This window comes from Pituophis catenifer, unplaced genomic scaffold (assembly GCF_029215685.1).
Source record: "Pituophis catenifer annectens isolate HBS135680 unplaced genomic scaffold, rPitCat1.0.hap2 SCAF_8, whole genome shotgun sequence".
NCBI classification, from domain to species: domain Eukaryota; kingdom Metazoa; phylum Chordata; class Lepidosauria; order Squamata; family Colubridae; genus Pituophis; species Pituophis catenifer.
The window spans coordinates 2302760-2327624 of record NW_027256888.1 but is presented as its reverse complement, the minus strand read 5'-3'; the positions used below and the strand labels follow the sequence as shown (position 1 = coordinate 2327624).

Here is a 24865-nt window from a genome sequence, read left to right as displayed (position 1 = left end):
GAGTCATGCCGGCCACATGACCATGGAGACATCTTCGGACAGGGCTGGCTCTCTGGCTTTGAAACGGAGATGAGCACCGCCCCCTAGAGTCAGGAACGACTAGCACATATGTGCGAGGGGAACTTTTACCTTTATGTACTAAAGTAAATATTGTATGGGTTTTTATATAGTCAGAACAAGACAAGGAATTCTGGGAGTTGAAGTCCAGAAGTCATCAAAGGGCCACCTTTGTTGGCTTAGGAATTGGCTCAGTGTGAAACTTGGTCATAAGTGACTTTTTTCCATGCTGTTGTAACTTCCAACAATCACTAAACAAATGGTTAGTGGTTAATGGTTGGAAGTCAAGAACTATCTGTAAACTGCAGTTAGGAGAATTAAACAATATAAAATAAAATAAAATAAAATCCCCTACCTTTTGGAGGCCCTATATAAAGGCATACAAAACGCCTGGTGGACAGTTTTCCCAATCACATCCTGGAGAAGAGAACAATTTGTAAAAAAAATCTACAAGTATGTAATAAAAAGAATTACTCGCAGCAGCACCAACAGTAACTCTGGCACCGCAATAGGAATATGAGCTCTCTTTGGGAATAAATGATCCAAATCAGGATATTTCTTAGAAATATATGTCTAGGCCTGTGCCTAAAAGTAACCCAATAGATTGAAGGTGACCCACAGTTTTAAGCCCAATTCTGCTGCTCTATTTTAAATTTCACAACTTCTTTTATGAATTCTGCTTTCCTTCTGTGCTTGTTTATTATCCATTTAGTGTCTGGCATCTACGGAGGTCAGGCAAACACTGATATTCAACACTAATAAAAACCATGAGTTTAAGTAAAGCATCCAGATAGATGGTAGGTAGGTAGGTAGGTAAGTAGGTAGGTGGTAGATGATAGATAGATGGATGGATGGACAGACAGAAAAATAGGATAACAGATGGACGGACAGGCAGGATAATAGGGTAATAAGATGATAGATAGATAGATAGATAGATAGATAGATAGATAGATAGATAGATAGATAGATAAGATAGATAGATAGATAAGGTTAGGTTAGGTTAGGTTAGGTTAGGTTAGGTTAGGTTAGGTTAGGTTAGGATAGATAGATAGATAGATAGATAGATAGATAGATAGATAGATAGGCAGACAGGCAGGCAGGCAGACGGATGATAGAGAGATGATAGATAGATAAATAGAGGCAGACAGGCAGACAGACACAGAGAAGTAGATAGACAGAGATGAGAGATGAGAGAGATGGATAGATAGATAAACAGACAGACAGATGGATGGATGATAGAGAGATGATAAATAGAGAGACAGGCAGAAGGCAGACATACACAGAGAAGTAGATAAATAAGACAGAGATGAGAGAGAGGTAGATAGGAGATAGCTAGATAGCTAGATAGCTAGATAGATAGATAGATATGGATGAATGGATGGATGGACAGACAGATAGACAGATAGACAGACAGATAATAGAGAGAGACAGAGACAGAGACAGAGAGATAGATAGATAGATAGATAAACAGACAGATGGACAGACAGATGATAGATTAGAGAGAGAGAGAGACAGACAGACAGATACAGAGAGGGAGATAGATAAATAGACAGAGATGAGAGATGAGAAAGAGAGAGAGAGAGACCATAATAAAATGATCTATATTTAAACACAGCTGAGATCCATGCGATGGTTTGCCATACCCAAATATGATGTACTTCTGGATACTCACAGCTGGTTTTTGGAGACACTGATCAATGATCCTTTCCATTCTCCTCTTTACAAAATGCAGTGATTTTTGAGGGTAGTATGGAAACAGCAACGGGCTTTCTAAGCAACATTAAAAAAAAAAGTCAAATTAACAAGACTGGCAAGAAAAGGCTGCATTTTTAATAACAACACGTTTTCTATTACTGGACACTTTATGGAAGACGACTGGTGTGTCAACAAAAGCAAAAATCAGCTTTGTAACAATGCCAATGGTCTTTGACTTATGACTGTAGTGGACGGTGCTTAAGGCTCGACAGTCATAAAACAACCTGATCTGTTTCGACTACCTTTCTGAGGTGGTCACAAAGCGAATACCACAGTCGTTAAGCAAAACCATTGTTTGCTATGGGCCAGTTCTTCTGAAAAACCTTAAAAGGCACTTCTTCAGCACGCTAGCCAAACTCTCTCCTTTCCCTCTCTCTGTCTCCGTGGCTCTCTTTCCCCCTCTTTCTCTCTCTGTCTCTCCTCTCTCCCTGGTGCTGTCTCTCTCTCCATCTCCCTCTCTCCCCTTCTCCCTTTCTCTCACTATGTGTCTCTGTCTCTCCTCTCTCTGGCTCTCTCTTCCCCTCTTTCTCTCTCTGACTCTCCCTTTCTCTCCTCTCTCCCTGGCTCTCTCTCTCTCCATCTCCCTCTCTCCCCTTCTCCCTTTCTCTCACTATGTGTCTCTGTCTCTCCTCTCTCTCTCTCTGGCTCTCTCCCCCCCTCTTTCTCTCTCTCTCTCTCTCCCTTTCTCTCCTCTCTCCCTGGCTCTCTCTTTCTCCCTCTCTCCCGTTCTCCCTCTTTCTCTCACTATGTGTCTCTGTCTCTCCTCTCTCTCTGGCTCTCTCCCCCCCTCTTTCTCTCCTCTCTCTCTGGCTCTCTTTCCCCCTCTTTCTCTCCTCTCTCTCTCTCTCTTTCTCTCCCCTTCTCCCTCTTAACAGTTCCACTCATATCTTAGCCTAATGGTTGAGATTCTAGAAAGAGTGCAGAGAAGAGCAACGAAGAGGATTAGGGGACTGGAGGCTAAAACATAGGAGGAACGGTTGCTGGAACTGGGTATGTCTAGTTCATGGATCAGCAACCTTAAACACTCAAAGAGCCACAAAGGTCCTAACTGAAAGCCCCCGTTTCAATTCTGGAGTCGACCGGAAGTCCAGTTCCCCCATCATAGTCTCCTCCTAGCGTGGTGTCCTTTTTCCTCTGCTGACCGGAAGTCCTATTCCCCCCCCCAAATCCTAACCCTAACCCCCACCACCATAGAGTCTCCTCCTAGCGCAGTGTCCAATTTTTATTTTTTTTTTACTTGTCGTAACCGAAAGCTTTATCAATTGTGGAGCTGATCGGCGACAGGGAGCCGCAGCAGAGGGATGAAAGAGCCACATGTGGCTCCAGAGCTACAGGTTGCCGACTCCTGGTCTAGTTTAATGGAAAGAAGGACAAGGGGGGGGGGGACCTGATAGCAGTCTTCCAATATCTAAGGAGCTTTCGCAGAAAAAGGGAGGTCAACTTGTTCTCCAAAGCATCCGATAGCAAAACAAGAAACTACGGGTGGAAGCTAATCAAGGAGAGATCCAACTTTGAGCTAAGGAGTAATTTCCTGACAGTTAGAACAATTAATCAGTGGAAGGACTTGCCTTCAGAAGCTGTGGGTGCTCCATCACTGGAGGATTTCAAAAAGAGATTGGACGCTCATTTGTCCAGAATGGTAACGAGAGAAGCAGGTTGGACTACAAGACCTCCAAGGTGCCTTCCAACTCATTATTCTGTATTCAATTCCTCCGTCCAATAATTAGCCATATTTAGTTCTATCTCTACGCAGGATCATCCTCTTTTAACGACCCCATAATCCCTTTCAGGGGGTGGAGTCTGGGCAACTGAATGGAGCTAGCAGAGTGTTTTAATGGCCGGATGCCTTTCCTGTCGCCAATGCGGAGTTTTGTTCTATCTCTACGTAGTATGTCCGTTATTTACTAGATTGCATTTGTATGTCTGGTAAATACTAGATTGTATTTACTAGATATGCAACTGAATTTCATTTTAACGTATGCCGATTAGCGTACATTCAAAGTGACAATAAAGTCATTATTCTATTCTATTCCATTATTTTTCCTACTCTGGAACTCTGAACTTTCTTCAGGTCTCACTGTACAGCGAGAGAGCGGTTTCACTTTCAGAATTAATCTCAGTTGCATAATGAGGTCAATTACCAAAATGTACAGTAACTCAGATGTACTTCTGGAATTTAATCTATTTATTAAAATAGATTAAAATAGATTAAAAGTGCGTCCAACAAGCTGGGGTTTTGCTGACGAAAAGGTGGACTTGCTCCATTCCTCCCATGAACAGAAGGAGCTTTTCTCATACCAGGGATTGAATATTGATTTTTATTTACTTGTTGTAAAGGCATTTCAGAAGAAAATGGTAATTATTATTATTTTTTTTTGCTTTCCAAATAAATCACAACCGCCGATAACCAAACTCACTGCTGTTTTGAGCACTGAGCATCCGTTGCTCGGTAAACCTATCGAAGGATTCACAGAATTCATTTCTGGTTGAAACTCTGGAATGTCTTATATATAAAGCCCGAGTAAAGCCACACCTAGAATACTTCATCCAGTTTTGGGTCACCACGCTATGAAAAAGATGTTGAGACTCTAGAACCGTGATGGTGAACCTATGGCACACGTGGCACAGGTGGCATGAGGAGCCATATCTGTGGGCACACAAGCGTTGCCCTAGCTCAGCTCCAGTGCGCATGTGCGTGCCGGCCAGCTGATTTTCGGGTTTTCCCAGGCTGGAAGTCGGGAAACAGGCTGTTTCCGGCCTCTGGAGGGCCTGCGGAGTGTGTGTGGGGAAGGCAGTTTTCGCCCTCCCCAGGCTCCTAGAAAGCCAATAATATTTGTGCAGCTTTGTGAGATTTTGTGTTTCTGTAGTGTTTCACTCTAACTACACAAACACACAAAATCTCACAAAGCTGTTATGTGGAATTTTGTGTGTGTAAAGTGTGAAAGTTGGTTTTTTGGGCTTTTTGTGGCTGTGTGAGGCTCCTGCTTGTTGCAGGGGCCATTTTGGGTCTAGCACAGCTGCTTTTACATTGTGGGTGAACCTGTTGTGTTGTGTTGTGTATGTGTAAAGTGTGAAAGTTGGTTTTTTGGGACTTTTTGTGGCTGTGTGAGGTTCCTGCTTGTTGCAGGGGCCATTTTGGGTCTAGCACAGCTGCTTTTACATTGTGGGTGAGCCAGTTGTGTTGTGTTGTTTTGTAGGTTAAAAAAGGGCAAAGAAGTGACGTCGACTTGGCCACGCCCACCTGACCAACAAGTCACGCCCACCCAGTCACCTGACCACCAAGCCATGCCCACTAATTAAGCCACGCCCACAGAACCGGTAGCGGAAATTTTTAATTTCACCCCTGGACCAGTGCCTAAATCTTCTCCCCTTTTTAAATGTATATTTTAAATTTTAATTTGTTTTTAAATTATGGGGTATTTTAAATTCAGCCAAATTATTTAATTCGTTTTTTTATTCTATTTTAAATTTTTGTATTTATGTGTTTTATCCTGTGGCTGTTCACCGCCCTGAGTCCTTTGGGAGTAGGGTAGTATAGAAATTTAAACAAACAAACAAACAAACAAACAAACAAATAAATAAAAAAAACAAAACATACGATGAACGGTTGCAGGAATTGGGCCTGGCTAGTCTAGTGAAGAGAAGGACCAGGGGAGACAGGAGAGCATCTTCCAATATTTGAGGGGCTGCCACAGAGAGGAGGAAGGAGGTCAAGCTATTTTCAAACCACCTGAAGGCCAGAAGAAGGAACAATGGATGGAAACTGAACAAGGAGAGATTCAACCTAGAAAATAAGGAGGAATTTCCTGACAGTGAGAAACAATCAACCCATGGAACAGAAGTTGCCTTCAGAAGTTGTGGGAGCTTCATCCCTGGAGGCTTTCAAGAAGAGACCGGACTGCCATCTGTCAGAAATGGTGAAGGGTCTCCTGCTTGGGCGGTGGGGGGGTCGGACTAGATGACCTCCAAGGTCCCTTCAAACTCTTTTCATCCGTTAAGTATAGTATCTGATATTATAAGACATTCCAGGAATGAATTCTATGAATCCTACGATCGGTTTAATCATGAGCACCGGATGGATGGCGGCGGTGAGTTTTAGAAGACATTCAGAAAGCAGCAGGAAATGAGACTTTTGGAAGAGTAAATGCAAAAAATTGCAAAACGTTAACCTTGGGGAGGCTGCGGAGGAACACGATAGCGCTTGAAAAGTGTGTGTGTGTGTTTCGGATGGGGGGAATGTGAGAGAGACTATCCGGATCTATTTACCCTCCTTCCAAAACGCAAGGCGGTGAATTAATAGTTTACGAAGGCCCAAGTTTTACTCCCTGTCGATTATCTCCAAATGAAAAACGTACCGTACCTTTAAGACCGTTACTATTTTGAAGGAAATTAAACCACTGGTTTCCATGTGTGTTAGGCGGAGAGACAAGATCGTCGTCTTCGTCTTTTAAATACTGAAAAAAAGAAAATGGTTTTAATAAGTATTGCGGAGATGGGGTGGGGTGGGGGAAGGGAGAAATGCCTGGACTTGTAAGTTTTTCTCTCGATTTGCAAAAATAATAAAATATCAGGTCTGGGTTTTTTTTTCTCCCTCTCGTCTTTTCAACTGGGTAACAGAAAAACCTTTCAAGAGGTCCAGTCGTTTTTTTTTTGCTGTAAAAGCCTTTGCAAAAAGTGGTTTATGGCTCAGTCTTCAATCTGTTTATCGCAGCTTTCCTCCAACCGGTCTGTTATCTTTGCAGAGTGGGACAATTTATCAGAAACGGCTGTAAACCTTTGCTCCGTGAAACTCGCTCGCAGCTACGATTGTGCCTTGTGACTGAAGAGTTGCTCATTAAGGGACACATTTTATGCCCCGAAATGTGCATGCCCTGGTCCCTTCGGCCTTGCCGCGGGAGAAAGCCACTACGAGCGGCGGTGTCGTGTTCACATAACCCCGTTTCCCTCCTGGACGCATCCATTTAAATCTACTCCGCGTAGACCTCGACGTACGAGCGCCATTCATCGTCCTCTTTTAGTGACCCCATAATCCCTTGCGGGGAGTGGGGATGGAGTCTGAGCAACTGAACGGAGCGGAGTATTTACTGGCCAGATGCCCTTCCTGTCACCAATGCGGAGTTTTGTTCAGCAGATATATTCTCATTGTGCCCATCGTGCTTCTACCTAGGATCGAGCTCACAGCCTCCTGATTGTGAGGCGAGAGCGCCACCTCTAGGCCACCTCACCGCTCGACGTACGACCACCGTTGAGCCTAAAAAATTTCTGTTTCGTTCAGCGAGACATTTGTTCAGGGAGGTTTGCCCCCATTGTATGATGCTTCTTGCCGCCGTCATTAATCATGGCCGCGCTTAAGTGAGAAACCTTGAGGTGTTTAAGGGAATCTGGTTTCCCTCTGGACTTTGCTGATCGGAAGGTCGCAAAATGGGATCACGTGATCCCGGGATACTGCGACCGTCGTAACTACCAGTCAGTTTCCGAGCCTCTGAATTTTGATCACGTGACCGTAGGGAGGCGGAGAACTTTCCTCACATTTAGAAAATATATAGCTGGTCCTCGAGTTACGACAACAATGTAGCTCCAATTTTACATTGCTGAGCGAGACGTTTGTTAAGTGAGCTTTGCCCCATTTTATGACCTTGCTTGCCACAGTTGTTAAGTAAATCACTGCAGTTGCTAAGTTAGTGACACGGTGGTTTAGCGAATCCACTGACCTTGTCGGAAGGTCACATGACTCCCCCTACACATACAGGACACTGCAACCGTCATAAAAATGAGTCAGTTGCCAAGCATCTGAATTTTGATCATGTGACCGTGGGGATACTCAGCCGTCTGAAAAACGATGTTTGTAAGTGTGAAAAGCGGCCGTAAGTGTGAAAAACGGTCCTAAGCCATTTTTTACCCCAGTGCGGTGACAACTTTGCCCGATCACTAAGTGAACTGTCGTAAGTGGAGGACTACCTGTATCTCAAATCTCCAGACTGTTCTACCTCGTGAGATTTGAGGCTACCACCCTACATCTTGCAAGAAGAGATCATCATCCTGTTTTATTCATAGATATGGCAGGGATCCATTGTGCAAATCAGAGGTGATATTCAGCCGGTTCAGATCGGTTTGGGGGAACCGGTAATAGTGACCCGTGGGTGCCCGCCTGGGCGCAATCCCGTTGTATATCGCTGTGGTTTTGATGCAACACACATGTGTGGACGGCACGCACGAGCGAATTCCTGTGTTGTTTGATGTTGCACGCATGCGCGGATAGTGTGAGCTCACATCCCTGGTGCTGGGCGAACCGGTAGTGGCAGAATTTGAAGCCCACCTCTGGTGCAAATCCCACGCAAACCCACCCGTGCCCAAGGGTTTTTCTCTACACGGGGAAAAAGTGTGTGTAACATGACTCCAAAATTGCAGACCGCTTCATGGACCGCCGACTTCCTTGTGGAAAGTCAAAGCTGGCCAACTCTTCCTTCCTCAAGAACTCCGGGACTCAAGCTGTCGCTCAATACAATGATTGACACCTTACCTGCCCAACTCTCTCCACGTTGAAGTATTTCCCTTTTCGATTGTAGAGTTCAGGTGCCTAGAAAGGAAAGAGTGAAGAGGGCAGGAGAACGGGGAAGAAATTGTTTTAAGTCCTGAGAATTCTCTATCAGTAGTAAACCCTTGGCTGGGAATTCGGATTAGTCCCCAACGTTCGTTTAATCAATCAACGATGATATCATGCCATTGTATTAGCTTTTAATAATCCTATGCACCCTCTGTCTTGGAAACGTTGTAGATGTGTGGACTTCGACTCCCAGAATTCCCTAGCCAGCCATGTTGCCTGAGGAATTGTGGGAGTTTTAAGTCCATACGTCTTGAAATTCGCTAAGGGTTTTAGGACACTCTGTGGTACAGTATAATCGGGGGTGGGTGGGTGGGGGGAATAGCTTTAAGGGAAGTGGCATAAATAAATGTTAAGCTACGTCGAGATGACCTGAACGTGCTCTTTTGAAAGGGGGGAAAAAAAACCTTCCTTGCCATGAAAATACCTGCAAAAAAATAAAATAAAATAAAACAAATAAATAAAATAGCTTGCCTTCAGAAATCGTGGGTGCTCCATCACTGAAGATTTTTAAGAAGAGACTAAACAGCCACTTGTCTGAAATGGTATAGGGTCGCGATGGTGAACCTATGGCACGCGTGTCACCTGTGGCATGCGGAGCCATATCTGTGGGCACGCGAGCGTTGCCCTAGCTCAGCTCCAGTGCACATGCATGCGCTGGCCAGGTGATTTCCGGGCCTTCCGGTCCCACCGAAAGTCAGGAAACGGGCTGTTTCCGGCCTCCGGAAGGCCTCTTGAGGCGTGGGGAAGGCTGTTTTCGCCCACCCCAGGCTCCAAGAAAGCCTCTGGAGCCTGGGGAGGACGAAAAACAGGCCTACCTGGCCCACCGTGTGCCAAAAGCTTGGGGAGCGTGGGGGGAGGGTCATATGCGCATGCGCGGGGAGGCGGTGCGCATTGAATTATGGGTGTGGGCACACATATGCATGACGCCCCCACACTCCCTCCGCTTTTGACACGCGACGGCAAAAAGGTTAGCCATCACTGGTATAGGGTCTCCTGTTTGAGCAGGGGGTTGTACTAGAAGACCTCCAAGGTCCTTTCCAGCTCTATTCTATTCTGTTCTGTATTCTATTCTATATTCTATATTCTATATCAGTGATGGCTAACCTTTTTGCCATTGCGCGCCAGGAAGGGGTGGGCGGGGGAGGTTTGCACACGCGGGTGCCCACACCAATAATTCTATGCACCCCACCCCTGCGCATGTGCGCCTCAACCCACCCAACCCACTCTTTCTCCCCCCCCCCCCGCTCCTGGTACCCGATGACCCGGTAGGCCCGTTTTTCTTTCTCACCTGGCTCCAAATCCTCTCTATGCATCTGGGGAGGGTGAAAACAGCCTTCCCCACCCCCTCGGAGGCCCTCCAGAGGCCCGAAATGGCCTGTTTCCCAACTTCCGGTTGTACAGGAAGTGATGTTTTTTGCTTTCCCCAGCCTCCAGAGACTCCTAGAGAGGGCCTCAGAGGGATGGGGAAGGCTGTTTTCGCTCTCCCCAGATGCATAGAGAGGATCTGGAGCCAGGTGAGAGAAAAACGGGCCTTCCCCACCCCTCCAGGCCCTCTGGAGGCAGGAAATGGCCTGTTTCCCTATTTCTGGTGGTCCCAGAAGGCCTGAAAATCAGCTGATCGGCGCCGGAGCTGAGCTGGCGTGCTAGGCGACATGGCTCTGTGTGCCGCCTAAGGCACGCGTACTATAGGTTTGCCATCAGGGTTCTATAGTCTATATTCTATTCTAATTCTTTTCTAAAATAAAGCAAATATAAAATATAAAATAAAAATAAAATAGAAAGCTTACTTCATTGAAGTGCTCCGTGAGAAAATCAGCCACAAAAGTAATGTCCTTCTGGGTCATCTTTGAGAAAAAGGAACACAACAAATCACTACCACCATAAATTTGCACTTCACTCATCTACACCAAACGCAGCACAGCCGAAACCAACAGCCGTCACAATTCTGCAAACCAACAAACTGCCAGAATGACATTTTCAAACAACTTGGACAGAAAAACAAAACAAAACCCCAGAGCAGTAATGCAATAATATTTTGAAAAGGAAACATAAGAAATGTTAGGATATGGTGTAAGTCTAACAAGTTGTCCAGGCAATATATGTGTGCTATAACTTTAAATATAATGCTGAGTAATTGTACTGCTGAGTCATTGTAATGACTAATGACTGCTGACTAACTGCTGACTGCAATTATCATAATTGTACTGTTGAGTCATTGCACTGCTGACTTCACTTATCTTAAGTGGATAATTACTAGTGTAAACTGTATATAAGGAGGAAGCCGAGCTATAGTCATTGTTGGACCTGCTCTCATCATTGCTTGACTTGCTGCTTGACTGGAACTGTTGATTGAAACTGTTACTGTCGTGTGAAGAAGTGGATAGATATTCTATCATTGTGATTTGTTACCAGCGTTGAATTGCTGTTTGTCTGGTAAGAAGATATCTGTAACTTCAGACTGACTTGAATGGCTAAAGACTTGGATCGACTAAAAGACTATGCAATTGTTTTTCACTACAAAGTAAAAGCTTTGTTAAACCAGTTTGTATGTATTGTATTCATTGCTCTCAGTACTGTTTCTCTGTGCACTTAACTCTGCTGGTTGGTAACACAACAATATCCTTAACAAGAAAAAAACATAATTAAGCTAATCCTAAAATCCTTTCGGCTGCTTTTATATTGAACAAAAGTCGGCTTTTAAGAGGACCAAAATGAATCATTTTCTAAGAATAGTTCGCCTGGCAGTTTAAAAGAATATTTTAATGTTTCGTTTATGAAGGAACTGTTTGCAGCTTGGAAAAAATAGAATTTAACACCCGTGTGAGAAAGGCAACTGTCAGGAACTGAATTTAAGTTGTTGCACTGGAGAGATACTCTAAAAAAAGCTGTAACTTTCAAATTAACTACTAATGTCCAGTCATTATAACTTGGGGCAAAGAAGGCTGCCCATCGTGTTGATATCTAAAGTTGGAATGTCCAATACAAGATTGCAAAGTTTCTTTTTTGCAAATTTGGAAGTTTACCTTTCAGCAATCAGCTTCTTGGCAACAAATCCAAATTATTATTTATTTATCAAATTTCTACACCTCCCAGCTTATCTATATGACTCCCGGTGCTTGACACAATGGTTCAGATATGAGAGATTTCATTCTATACTCTATAATGGACATCTCTGCATTTGCCGTCAGCAGCCTGTGCAGCTAGTAGCTGATTCCGACAGCGAGGAGGCTGGTGTGGTGCTGCACCAGCAGCCTGTGCAGCTGGCACTCGAGTCGGACAGTGAGGAGGCTGGAGAAGATGTGGTGCCAGAGGCTGGGATTCAGCCAGGGCCTTCAGAACCTCCAGAAGCTCCCATAAGTGAAGAGGAAGAAGAGGAGGAGCCTCTTCTCGATGCACGGGCGCGCAGAGCTGCCAAAAAGGCAGGAGTGGCTCCTCAGGAGGAGGTCTCCTCGAGAGTAAGGCTTGGGGCTAATTGGCCACTCCCTTAGCCTATTTAAGGAAGAACGCCAATTGCAGCAAGTTGTAGGGAACAACTTTAGTTCACTCTCCTTCGCGTCCTGATCTTAGTTCTCTTATCAGTTTCCTGCAAATTGCTTCTGGGCTTTCTGCCAACCATAGTAAGATTACGATTATTTATTCTTTGGATTCTTGTAGGCTGTTAAGAAAGTTAATTAACAGCCTTTATTTGAAAAAGACTGATTTAATTTAGTAAACTAAGGTTTGTACAGACTTTGTGTGTGCTGCATTCTTTGGGGTCCGTAGCTGGGGCAGAACAATGGCAGAGATAGAGGATCTGGCTCATATCCTATTTGATTGTTGCTTGTATAAGGGGGTGAGACACAGGTACTTCGGTCTATATACTAAACGAGTGATCCATTGGGATCCCCATAGCAAAACAACTTACCTTAAGAGCATCCAGAATTTGAAAACAACATTTAATACAGCACAGTACTTGAGCAAAATGGTTCGGTTGAGATCGGCATAGGTGGGAGTGATTGGGGTAGATTGTAGGCAGAGGTGGGTTTCAGAGGTTCTGACCAGTTCTGGAGAACCGGTAGCGGAAATTCTGAGTAGTACGGAGAACCGATAGTAAAAATTCTGACTGGCCCCACCCCCATCTCTTCTCTGCCTCCCGAGTCCCAGCTGATTGGGAGGAAATGGGGATTTTACGGTATCCTTCCTCTGCCACACCCACCATGCCACGCCCACCAAACCATGCCACACCCACAGAACCGGTAGTAAAAAATTTTGAAACCCACCACTGATTATAGGGGTGACACCGAAATATAAATTTTATCATACTTTATTTATCCCTATATTAAATTATTGTATTTTATTCCAATTTCATTTTAAATTGTGTTTTATTCCGATTTTGTTTTAAATTGTGCTTTATTCCAATTTCGTTTTAAACTGTGTTTTATTCCAATTTGTTTTAAATTGTGCTTTATTCCAATTTCGTTTTAAATTGTGTTTTATTCCAATTTCGTTTTAAATTGTACTTTATTCCAAGTTCGTTTTAAACTTTGTTTTATTCCAATTTCGTTTTAAATTGTGCTTTATTCCAATTTCGTTTTAAACTTTGTTTTATTCCAATTTTGTTTTAAATTGTGCTTTATTCCAATTTCGTTTTAAATTGTTTTATTCCAATTTCGTTTTAAATTGTACTTTATTCCAAGTTCGTTTTAAACTTTGTTTTATTCCAATTTCATTTTAAACTTTGTTTTATTCCAATTTCGTTTCAAATTGTTTTCTTTATCGGATTTTAGTCATAATTTGTGTTTGGAACTCTGCACTTTGATCCATGGGCTAATCAATAAACTAAACTGAAACGAAAACGATATGACTCCAGGTGAATTACAAATAACGACGTGACTAAAAGAACGTTAAGAAAGCCTCTCAAGTGTCAAAACGATGTGCTGCCCATCCACCGAGAACGATAATTTCTCAATGACTTGCTTGATTCTGATTTCGAGAACTCAAAAAATAAGAAGTCTAATAGATACACCTTATTAGGTTTGGAGAGTCGTGTGGATAGCTGGCCTGGGGGATATTTAGAAAAGTCAGAAGAACTCAAGAGCTGTAAAAGACTTCTGCACCACATTAAAATGAGTAGCATTTCATTCACTCCTACAGTCTTTCAGCACTCTGGTCCAGAAATAAAAGCTCTCAAAACCATCCCCGTCAGAATAGAATAGAATATTAGAGTTGGAAGGGACCTTGGAGGTCTTCTAGTCCAACCCCCTCCTTAAGCAGGAAACCCTACGCCACTTCAGACAAATGGTTTTCCAACATCTTCTTAAAAACTTCCAGTGTTTACTATTTCTGGAGGCAAGTTGTTCCACTGGTTAATTGTTCTCACTGTCAGGAAATTTCTCCTTAGTTCTAAGTTGCTTCTCTCCTTGATGAGTTTCCACCCATTGCTTCTTGTCCTGCCCTGACTTGGGTTTCCTGCCTGAGCAGGGGGTTGGACTAGAAGACCTCCAGGGTCCCTTCGAACTCTGTGATTCTGTAATTCTGCCCGTCATTTAGGGAAGGAATGTTACCAGACGCATTAAATGGGTAGGAATTCTGCAGGCCCTCGTTAAATGCTCCACGAGAAAACATTGCAATGGCACAAATATTTTGTGACTCACAAATAATAAGATCGAAGGACAAGAAATGTTAGAAGCCTCTCATGTGTGCGCGTAAACGATGGTTACCTTGTTCAATTCGGGAGGAACAGGGTCTTCGGACATTCGAAGCATGGCTGAAAAAAATAAAATAAAAACAAAGCAGAAAACAGGGAGTTTTCGATCTACAGCCACAACCGACCTCCAAATTTCTGTTGTTCAGCGAGATATTTTTGTGAATGGAGTTTTGCCCCTTTTCGACGACTTTTATTGCCGCTGTCGTTAAACGAATCATGGCAGCGAATCTGGCTCCCTCCTTTGATTTTGCAACTTTCATAAACACAGCCTGATTGACAGGTGCCCAAATTTTGATCGCATGACTGATGCAGATGATACAATGGGCATAAGTGTGAAAAACAGGGATACGACATTTTTTCCAGTGCCGTTTGTAACTTTCAACAGCCCTAAAAGAATAGTTCTAAATTGAGAATCATCTGCATATCAATGTTAGAGAATTGGGAATTGTATTATTTTATATGAATCTAAATGTAGAGGTATTGGAGTAAGACTGATGTTTAATTGATTTTTATTGAATATGCTCAATTGTTGAAATGTATTATTTGGAATGGTTGATAAAAGAATTATTGGAGATTGGAATAAGGGAATTTAAGGTAATAACTGGGGATTGTATTATGTTACGTGAACTCAAATTTAGGGGTTCAAATTTTAAGGAGGGAAGAGAAAAAATGAACTGTATGATGATGAGAAGTTAAGATGAAGGGTAATATCGGTTTCTTAGAATTAGAGAAAATAAATGATTTAAGAAAAATTATATATAAAATTGTGTTAAAGATGAACAAAAATTTGTATAAATTTAAAACCAGGCCAATACTGTGTTCAGAAAAGATGCATTGTATGTTTGTTTTGTGTGTTTAAAAAATAAAAAAAACTTTTACTACTACAAAAAAAAAAAGAATAGTTCTAAATTGAGAATTATCTGCATATCAATGTTAGAGGGTAGCGACTACATATAAACAGGTTACAAAATCCACACTCCTGTGCACTAATGATGTTATCAGGTGGATAATAATGTCCCAAAGGTGCTTTTTCAGGAGGCCACTGGACTTTCTGGTTTTTCTTTGAAGACTTTTCGCTTCTCATCCAAGAATCTTCTTCAACTCTGACTGGATGGTGGGGAAGGGAAGGATTGATATTCCTTGCAGACAGCTGGTCATTTGCAAACTTTTTAGAGAGTCGTTGAGGCCGCTTGGAGGTTTGTCTGTGTCCTCAGGGTCACCTGAGTAGTGCAAATGGGAGCTTTTATCCCAAAGTGTGTAGCTAAGTGTCTACGGAGAGTCTCCGAGAAGCAAAATATCTTCAAAAGAAAAGAATAAGAAAGTCCAGTTGCCTCTTGGAAAAAAAAGCACCTTTGGGACAACCTGGATGATGGAGGATCCCCATAGATATTGGATAACAATATGTCTGCGAAGACGCAACCCAGCTCAGAGAGCATCAAAAGAGTTCACAAATAACATTGCTTTTCCATTACACAGAGGAACCTCAGTCATTAGTCTGCATTACTATTAATTTTCTCATCGTTCCCATCACCCATCTACTTCCACTAATGACTGTATGACTGTAACCTTGTCGCTTGTATCCTTCCGATTTATATTGACTGTTTCCTAATATGATTCGATTGCTTATTTGTTCCCTATGACTATCATTAAGTGTTGTACCTTATGATTCTTGACAAATGTATCTTTTCTTTTATGTACACTGAGAGCGTATGCACCAAAGACAAATTCCTTGTATGTCCAATCACACTTGGCCAATAAAGAATTCTATTCTATTCTATTCTATTCTATTCTATTCTATTCTATTCTATTCTATTCTATTCTATTCTATTCTACTCTACTCTACTCTACTCTATCTTCTTCTTCTTCTATTCTATTCCTCCTTCTACTCCTTCTTATTCTATTCTATTCTATTCTATTCCTTCCTCTTTTCTTTTCTATTCTATTCTACAACTTTTCTTTTTTTATTCTATTCTATTCCTTTTCTTCTTCTTCTTTTATTCTACTTCTTCATTCTATTCTATTCTATTCCTCCTCCTCCTCCTTCTGTTCTATTCTATTCTATTCTATTCTATTCTATTCTATTCTATTCTATTCTATTCTACTCTACTCTACTCTATCATCTTCTTCTATTCTATTCTATTCCTTCTTTTCTTTTCTATTCTACTAGTTCTTCTTCTCTTCTTTTATTCTATTCTATTCCTTCTTTTCTTCTTCCTCTTCTTCTATTCTACTACTTCTTCTATTCTATTCTATTCCTCCTTCTCCTCCTCCTTATTCTATTCTATTCTATTCTATTCTAATTCTATTCTATTCCTTCTTCTTTTTTCTATTCTACTACTTCTTTTCTTTTCTATTTTATTCTATTCTATTTTATTCCTTCTTCTTTTCTTCCTCTTCTTCTTTTATTCTACTACTTCATTCTATTCTATCTATTCTATCTATTCTATTCTATTCTATTCTATTCTATTCTATTCTATTCTATTCTATTCTATTCTATTCTATTCTATTCCTTCTTCTTCTATTCTATTCCTCCTCCTCCTCCTCCTCCTTCTTCTATTCCATCCCATCCCATCCCATTCTATATTCTATTATAATTGGTAACTGAACTAAAGGGGTAGAAGCTATGAAGGCCATCATGTAGACACATCACTGCCTTCTCGTTGGCACAACCCACCAATAACTTAGATCCAGGGATGGGATTCAGCCGGTTCGTAACGGTCCAGGCGAACCGGTAGTTGTGACCTGCAGATGGGCCCGCCCACTCGCCCTGGAGCTATGCCGTCCGGTTTAGCTGCGTTTTTTAAGCCGTGCACATGCGTGTAAGCGCATGCGTAAACAAAGCACATGCACAGAAGGCCACGTGTGCACGCTCACATTTTCGGTGCTGGGCCGAACCGGCTAAACCGAACTGGTTGTTAACATTATGTGAAGCTCAACTTTGCTTAGATCAACTGAGCCTAAGAAAGCTGTGCAGCTCTTGCTTTGAAACCAGCTTTTTAAAAGTCCAACCAGATAAGAGAGAAAGTTAGAGGGAGAAAAAAAAAGAAATATTTAGAATTACGACCGTTTTTCTTACCTACATAAAGCCAACGGAAGAATGCTTTGAAATTTTTCATGCTGCTGTCTATAACTCTGGGGGGAAAACAGAGAGAGAGAGAAAAAGAAATGATTCTCTTAAGGTGGCATTCCTCAAGGGAAAAGGAGTTTTGTTTGTGAGTTCAGTCATTTATAAGTAGTCCTCGAGTTACGACCACAATGGAGCCCAAATTTTCTGTCGTTAAGCGAGACATTTCTTCTTCTGAGTTTTGCCCCGTTTTGTGACCTCTCTTGCTGCAGTTGTTAAGTGAATCGCTGCAGCTGGTTAGTTAGTAACCCGGTTTTTGAGGGAACTGGCTTCCCCATTAAGTCGCAAAAAAAGGATCGCGGGACACAGCGACCGTCGTAAGTATGAACCAGTTCTCTGAATTATGATCACATGACCACGGGGAGGCTGCAAAAGCCCTAAGTGTGGAAAAAAATCTGTCCCAAGTCACATTTTTCATTGTGCCATTCTAACTTTGAACGGTCGCTAAGCAAAGCTGTCGCAACTTACGTCGGAAACGACCTCTATCCAAACGAAGGGTTTGCAAAATAATTCCAATGACTTACTGGAGGAGTTCGTTGGCTTTCAGAATGAAGGAACCGACCGCAGTAATCGCCTCTGCAAATAAAAGAATAAAAGCGAATTGAAGGCCCGGTGAACGCGGGTTCAACAGCGAAATCGGCGAGACGGTGTCGTACCTTCGATTCCGGAGGCGTCTAAGCCAAGGCATTCGTACTTCTGCTTCCACAAAGCCATGCCTTTCAGCTCGCTCAGGTGGTACAGCAGGGCCTCCGAACCGCTATCAAAGCAAGGGGGGGGCATTAAAAAGGTTGGGAGAAAGATCTGCCTCTCAGGGGTACCGGAAGCGAGCCGTAAAGGCAAAAACAACAATAACAACAACAACAACAACGCCAAGAATCAAACAAGTGATGGATTTTTTTTTTTGCTCCTGGACTTTCGCCTAACAGAGTGATAAAAACAAACCAAATTGGAAATGGGTTTATGGGGTCTTTCCTTCCCTTCCTTTACTCCTTCCCTTCCCTTCCCTTCCCCCTTTCCTTTCCTTCCCCCTTTCCTTTCCTTTGTCCCTTCTTCCTTTCCTTTATCCCTTCCTCTCCTTTCCTTTCCTTCCCTTCCTTTACTCCTTCCCTTCCCTTTCTCCTTTCCTTTCCTTTATCCCTTCTTCCTTTCCTTTGTCTCTTCTTTCCTTTCCTTTCGTCTCCTTTCCCTCTCCTTTCCTTTCCTTCCTTTCCTTCCCTCCTTTTCTTCCCTTCCTTTCCTTTCCTTTGTCCCTTTTTCCTTTCCTTTCCTTTCCTTTCCTTTCCTTTCCTTTCTTTCTTTTCCTTTTTTTCTTTTCTCATTTCTTTCTCTTCCCCGTCCTCTTCTTCCTCGCTTCGTCTCCTTGTTCCCTTTCTTCCTTCTTTCTCTTTTCCTTTCCCTTCCCCCTTCTTCCTCTCCCGTCTCCTCCTCTTTCCCACCCTCCCTCCCTTTCCTTCTTCTTTCTCTTCTGCCTTTCCTTTTTTTCCCTTTCCATTCACTCCCTTCCTTCCCTCTCCTCTCCTTCCCTCCCTCTTTCCCTCCCTCCCTCCTTCCTTTTGGTTTTCCCTCTATTCTGATGGAGTGGAGTGTAATTTCTGAAACAAATCATTACTCTTCAAAATTCAACCCGATCAAGGAATCTCTTCGTCCAGCTGCCAAGTTGAAATCTTTTTATTCCTCTTTTTAACAGAAGGACGTGAGATAGACAGGAACATGTTTTAAGTGATGTTGGGGTTTAGAGAAGAGTCCCCCAATCCTGGCTACTTTAAGACCTGTGGACTACAACTCCCAGAATTCCCCAGTCAGCCCACCCACAGAGAACAAAACAATAATAATATTGAAACATCACCAACATATCTAAATCCATGCACCTGCTGAATTTTACCTCTGCAGGTGACTTATCACGAGCTTCTGGATGCTGGAGTAAGACGATTCCATGGACTGGCCAAGCTTTTTTAAACCCTGTGGGGAAAGAAAGTGCATCTTTGGTCAAGCAGGACAACCCCACACAAACCATAAGAATTTCTAGCAAAGATGTTTAAACGCATGTCTGCCAAATGCTGGAAATGTAATCAGTCTCCAGGCACCTACTATCACATGTGGTGGACATCAGGGGTGAAATCCAGCAGGTTCTGACAGGTTCTGGAGAACCGGTAGCAGAAATTTTGAGCAATTTGGAGAACCCGCAAATACCAGCTCTGGCTGGTCCCAGAAAGGGGTGGGAATGGAGATTTTGCAATATCCTTCCCCTGGAGTGGGGTGGGAATGGAGATTTTGCAATATCCTCCACCCAGGAGTGAGGAGGGAATGGGGATTTTGCAGTATCCTTCCCCTGGAGTGGGGCAGAAATGGAGATTTTGCAGTAGCCTTCCCCTGCCACGCCCACCAAGCCACACCACACCCACCAAGCCACACCCACAGAACCGGTAGTAAAAAAAATTGGATTTCACCACTGGTGGATGTGTGAGAGTAGAGAATTATTGGTATACGTACATGGTTGGAAAAAAATGTTTAAAAGCTACATATAGATTATAAGACAGAAATATTTTTTTTAGGCATAGTACCAGAAAAATATAATAAGGGGAATTTGTATTTAATATTGCCTGTTTTGACTGCAGCAAGAATTGTATTTGCACAGTATTGGAAAAAAGGAGGAAACACTGAGAGAGGAAGAATGTAATTTTTTAAAAAAAAATATTAGATTGCGCAGAAATGGATAGACTGACATTAAAGATAAAAGAGAAGGAAGATGTACAGAATATTTTCAAATATGGGATTTGTTTTATAAATGGTTGGATAATAGAAGTAGAAAATAGGAGCTAGGAAAACATTATATTATGTAAGCAATTGATCCAGACAATACACTGTTAACAAAGCACATATCTTTTCTTTTATGTACACTGAGAGTGTATGCACCAAGACAAATTCCTCATGTGTCCAATCACACTTGGCCAATAAAAATTTTCTTTTTCTTTCTTTTTTTCTTTTCTTTCTTCTTTTTTTCTTTTCTTTTCTTTCTTTTCTTTTCTTTTTTCCTTTCTTTTCCTTCTTTTCCTTTCCTTTCCTTTCCTTCTTTTCTTTCTTTTCTTTTCTTTTCCTTTTCTTTTCTTTTCTTCTTTTCTTTCTTTTCTTTTCTTTTCTTTTCTTTTCTTTTCTTCTTTCCTTTCCGTTCTTTTCTTTTCTTCTTCTCTTCTCTTCTCTTCTCTTCTCTTCTCTTCTCTTCTCTTCTCTTCTCTTCTCCTCTTCTCTTCTCTCTATTCTATTCTATTCTATTCTATTCTATTCTATTCTATTCTATTCTATTCTATTCTATTCTAATCATCATCTTCATTTAATGATCCCATAATCCCTTGCAGGGTGGAGTCTGGGCAACTGAATGGAGCTAGCGGAGTGTTTTACTGGCCAGATGCCCTTCCTGTCGCCAATGCGGAGTTTTGTTCGGCAGATATATTCTCACTGTGCACAAAGCACTTACGTATGTTAAATGAAAATGTACAAAGAAACGATATAAAAAAACCACAAGAATTTCATACCGTATAAGCTGTCCTACCTTGACGGTGAGCTGGTTCATTAGCAGTGCCTGAAGCTCAATACTTTTTGGAGAAGGAGAAGAAAGGAAAAAAGAAAAAAAGAACACCGTTTTATTTTCATTTTTCCTGCTGGAAGAAGGATCAAACGTGGATGGGATTGGAATACTTTACCTTGCTTTGCCCCACAAAAGTAACTCCATAAATTCATCCTGCACGGACGTGGTTGTATTCTTCTCCTTAAAAAAATAAAATTAAATTACAATGAAATGGAGATTGTTATCTTCTGGCATTTCAAACCTCTCCTTGAATCCACGAACACCGAACTAGTCAACCGGCATAACCACAAACCCGTAATTTTGACCCACGCCCGTTCGATTGGGACGGAACAAAAATCATTGGCCACGACACCCCATGCCACGCGTGTGGATTCTTATCAACAAACGTGTCGACTTGGAGCCAGACACTGCGACGTTCATAAATATGAGTCGGTTGCCACGCATCTGAATTTTGATCAAGTGACCATGGTCGCAAGTGTGAAAAACGGTGCTAAGTTATTTTTTTTCCCTCCCAGGGCCGTTGTAACTTCAAACGTTCACTAAGTGACCTGTTGTAAATTTAGGACTACCATTGTTCTGCCCCATCTACAGACCCCAAAGAACGTAGCGCACACAAAGTCCGTTCAAACCTTGGTTTAATAAATAAATCAGTCTTTTACAACAGCGGCTGTTAATTAACTGCATTAACAGCTGCCAAGAATTCAAAGAATAATAACTGAAAGCTTACTGTGGTTGGCAGAATGCCCAGAAGCAATTTGCAGGAAGCTGATAAGATAAGCAAGACAAGACACGAAGGTATATGAACGAAATTGTTCCCTGCAAATTGCTTCAGTTGGCGTTCCTCCTTAAATAGGCTAAGGGAGTCGCCAATTAGCTCCGAGCCTTACTCTCGAGGAGACCTCCTCCTGAGGAGCCACTTCTGCCTTTTGGCAGTTCTGTGTGCCCGTGCATTGAGAAGAGGCTCCTCCTCTTCATCCTCTTCATTTATGGGAGCTTCTGGAGGTTCTGAAGGCCCTGGCTGAATCCCCGCCTCTGGCACCACACCTTCTCCAGCCTCCTCACTGTCCGACTCGAGTGCCAGCTGGCGCAGCACCACACCAGCCTCCTCACTGTCCGAATCAGCCACTAGCTACACAGGCTGCATACGGGCCACAACAACCATTGAAAGTTCCAACGGCCCTGAAAAAAAGTGACATAGGACCGTTTTTCACACGTACGACCGTGATCACGTGATCAAAAAATCGGACGCTTGGCAACTAAGTCACATTTACGATGGTCGCAGTGTCCCGGAGTGTGTGTGTGTCACGTGATTCTCCTTTTGCGACCTTCTTGACAAGCAAAGTCCATGGAAAAAGCCGACTCACTTAACAACCGTGTTACTTTTTTTAAAACAATTGCAGCGATTCGCCGGAAAGGTCGTAAAACGGAGCCAAATTCACTTATCCAGTTTCCAAAGTTTCACTTAGCAACAAAAAATGTTGGGGCTCAATTGCGGTCGTTAAGTCGAGGACTGCCTCTATTAAAAAGTGTTAATAATTAGGGAGGATCGTTTTGGCAATACCTGTACAAACTTGGTTAATCGTGAATCCATCTGCAACAATATTTCTTCCCAAGCTTCACACATGCAGGTCAGCGAAAGCTTTAAGTACTGTTTGCAAACAGAGGGGGGAAAAAGTCATCAAATATTAGGGGGAAAGGCATAAATTGTAATCACATATATAATCATATTCTGTTTAGCCTGATGTTCAGTTTTCAAACAAACCAAAAAAACACCACACATCGCTATAACAGGATAAAAGAATTACAAATTGCATTAAATATTTTATGAAGGTTTATAATAACTGTATGATTTATACTTTAAAAATATATCCATCGAAGCAAATGAAAGAGAAAAAGGGAATGATAATTGGTTAGGATTTAAGATTTAAGTAACGGGTTTTGGGGGATAATGGCATAGTTAAATAGACAGATTTGAGGGAAATAACTGAGTAAAATATTAAGTTGTGTTAATTGAAAATTAAGATTCGTTGAAGTTCACAAGCCTTAAAGTTGCCAAGGTTGGAGACCCCTGCTCTATAGAATATCTCGCAGTTGGTATAATATGAAAAGGTGCAGATTTTAAGGCCGTACCTGCAGGAGAGTTGAAATGTGTGTAAATTTTCGGGCCATTCGAGTCACTTCTGGTAAATAGGTTGAGAGCAGACTGGTGTCCATCTAAATCAGAGAATCAGTTTAGTACCCAGACAATATTACATGCCCTCTGCAAACTGCAGAACTGGCTACAATGCAGAACAAAAAAATTTAAATTTAAATTATTAAATTAAAAATAAAATTAAAAAAATTATTTTTTATGTGGGAGCACAATTCGGGTTTTTAAAACAAGGGAATAATGGTTGAATGAATGTTCCATTTCAAAATATTAAGACTCTCTGGGTTCATTAAAAGGCAGCCAGTTTGATCTAGTGTCAAACTGGATTTCTTCGAGGGCTGGATCAGCATTGTAGTTCTCCTCCGCGGGGCCAACCGGTGGGCAGGCGGGGCGGGAGACAGGTCAGACACCTCCTGCAGCACCTTGCCGGCCAAAATGGGGCACCGGGGGGGCACACGAGGTCCCCCCGCACCCTATTTTCGGCGTGGACGACTTCCTGCAGCACCCAATTGCCTTCATGTAAAACCAGAACTCACGCTCTCCGAGTTATAGCCAGATGCCTTAACCACTGCACCAAATTAGCTCTCCTGTTACCTGTAGCCGTTTTTTTTTTTTTAAATAAAATTTTAGCCTTTCCATGGAGTTGATTTCTTGGCTTGGTCTACATAGTGGAGCTCCCAAAACAAATAAACGTAGGGCCAGATTGGGAGAAAACGAAGCAAAATAATTATAACCTGCTGGTTAAATTTCCAGAAGACATTGGTAGAATGTATTCCAAAGTTAGTGTGTGATCATCTTCTTTTAACAACCCCATAATCCCTTGGGGGGGATGGGGGACGGGGGAATCTGGGCAACTGAACGGAGCTAGCAGAGTGTTTTAATGGCCGGATGCCCTTCCTTGTCACCAATGCGGAGTTTTGTTCAGCAGATATATTCTCATTGTGCCAAGAGAGAGAATCGAACTCACAGCCTCCCGATTGTGAGACGAGAGCTCCACCTCTAGGCCACCGCACCATTCCAAAGCAGGGGTGAAATCCATCAGGTTCTGGAGAACCGGTAGCGGAAATTTCAAGGAATTTGGAGAACCGGCAAATACCACCTCTGGCTGGCCCCAGAGTGGGGTGGGAATGGAGATTTTGCAATATCCTTCCCCCAGAAGTGGGAAGGGAATGGGGATTTTGTAGTATCTTTCCCCTGCCACGCCCACCAAGCCATGCCATACCACACCCACCAAGCCACGCCCACAGAACCGGTAGTAAAAAAAAAATTGGATTTCACCACGGCTCCAAAGTTCGCTTGCGATGTTCTTAACAAAATAAGAACCTGCAAAGTTCTTGATCGAATGGCCATGATCTTCTACTCACTTGGAAGTACGTTATTTCGGGATCGGTGTCCAGACAATTGTCTACTTCTGTCACAACCGAAAGTGATTTCAAGTCACTGGATAAGCACAACGCAAGGCAGGAACCCGTCACCTGGAAGAAGCAAAAATCATAAACCACATTTTCTTTAAATATTTAAAAACAGCTCACACTGCAAGCTGTTGCATTCTTTGCCTCTTTTAGTAGCAGGTGATTACGACTCTGGGGTTGTTTATTCCCATCTTTATCGTTTATCCTGTGAGTTTGCTACACAGGAAGTCCTCGGTTTACGACCACGACTGAGAACAAAATTTCTATCGCTAAGTGAGACGTTTTGTTGGAGCATTCACAACTTCTGGAGGCAAGTTGTTGTTCCACTGATTATTTTATTAATTCTATTAATTGTTCTATTAATTCTATTAATTGTTCTATTAATTCGATTAATTGTTCTATTGTTCTATTCTGACTTTGCTTGTCAGAAGGTCGATCAAAAGGGGATCATGTAATCCCGGGGACATAACAACTGTCATACATATGAGGCAGTTG

At 42.3% G+C, this 24865-nt stretch overlaps 1 protein-coding gene across 1 annotated transcript in view; it reads right to left on the bottom strand.

Annotated features, from left to right (window-relative positions):
- The window catches only part of ANAPC4 (anaphase promoting complex subunit 4), a 46151-nt gene that overhangs the window by 9719 nt on the left and 11567 nt on the right, over window positions 1-24865 (bottom strand). Inside the window, exons 10-24 of the mRNA XM_070949130.1 lie at window positions 24323-24433; window positions 22940-23023; window positions 22371-22457; window positions 20925-20989; window positions 20774-20816; window positions 19109-19185; window positions 17883-17983; window positions 17751-17802; window positions 17179-17234; window positions 14116-14162; window positions 10204-10260; window positions 8333-8389; window positions 6173-6266; window positions 1730-1827; window positions 413-474 (exon numbers count right to left, since the gene is read on the bottom strand). Coding sequence (XP_070805231.1) covers window positions 413-474; window positions 1730-1827; window positions 6173-6266; window positions 8333-8389; window positions 10204-10260; window positions 14116-14162; window positions 17179-17234; window positions 17751-17802; window positions 17883-17983; window positions 19109-19185; window positions 20774-20816; window positions 20925-20989; window positions 22371-22457; window positions 22940-23023; window positions 24323-24433 — 1091 coding nt within the window. The remainder of the gene's footprint in view (window positions 1-412; window positions 475-1729; window positions 1828-6172; window positions 6267-8332; window positions 8390-10203; window positions 10261-14115; window positions 14163-17178; window positions 17235-17750; window positions 17803-17882; window positions 17984-19108; window positions 19186-20773; window positions 20817-20924; window positions 20990-22370; window positions 22458-22939; window positions 23024-24322; window positions 24434-24865) is intronic.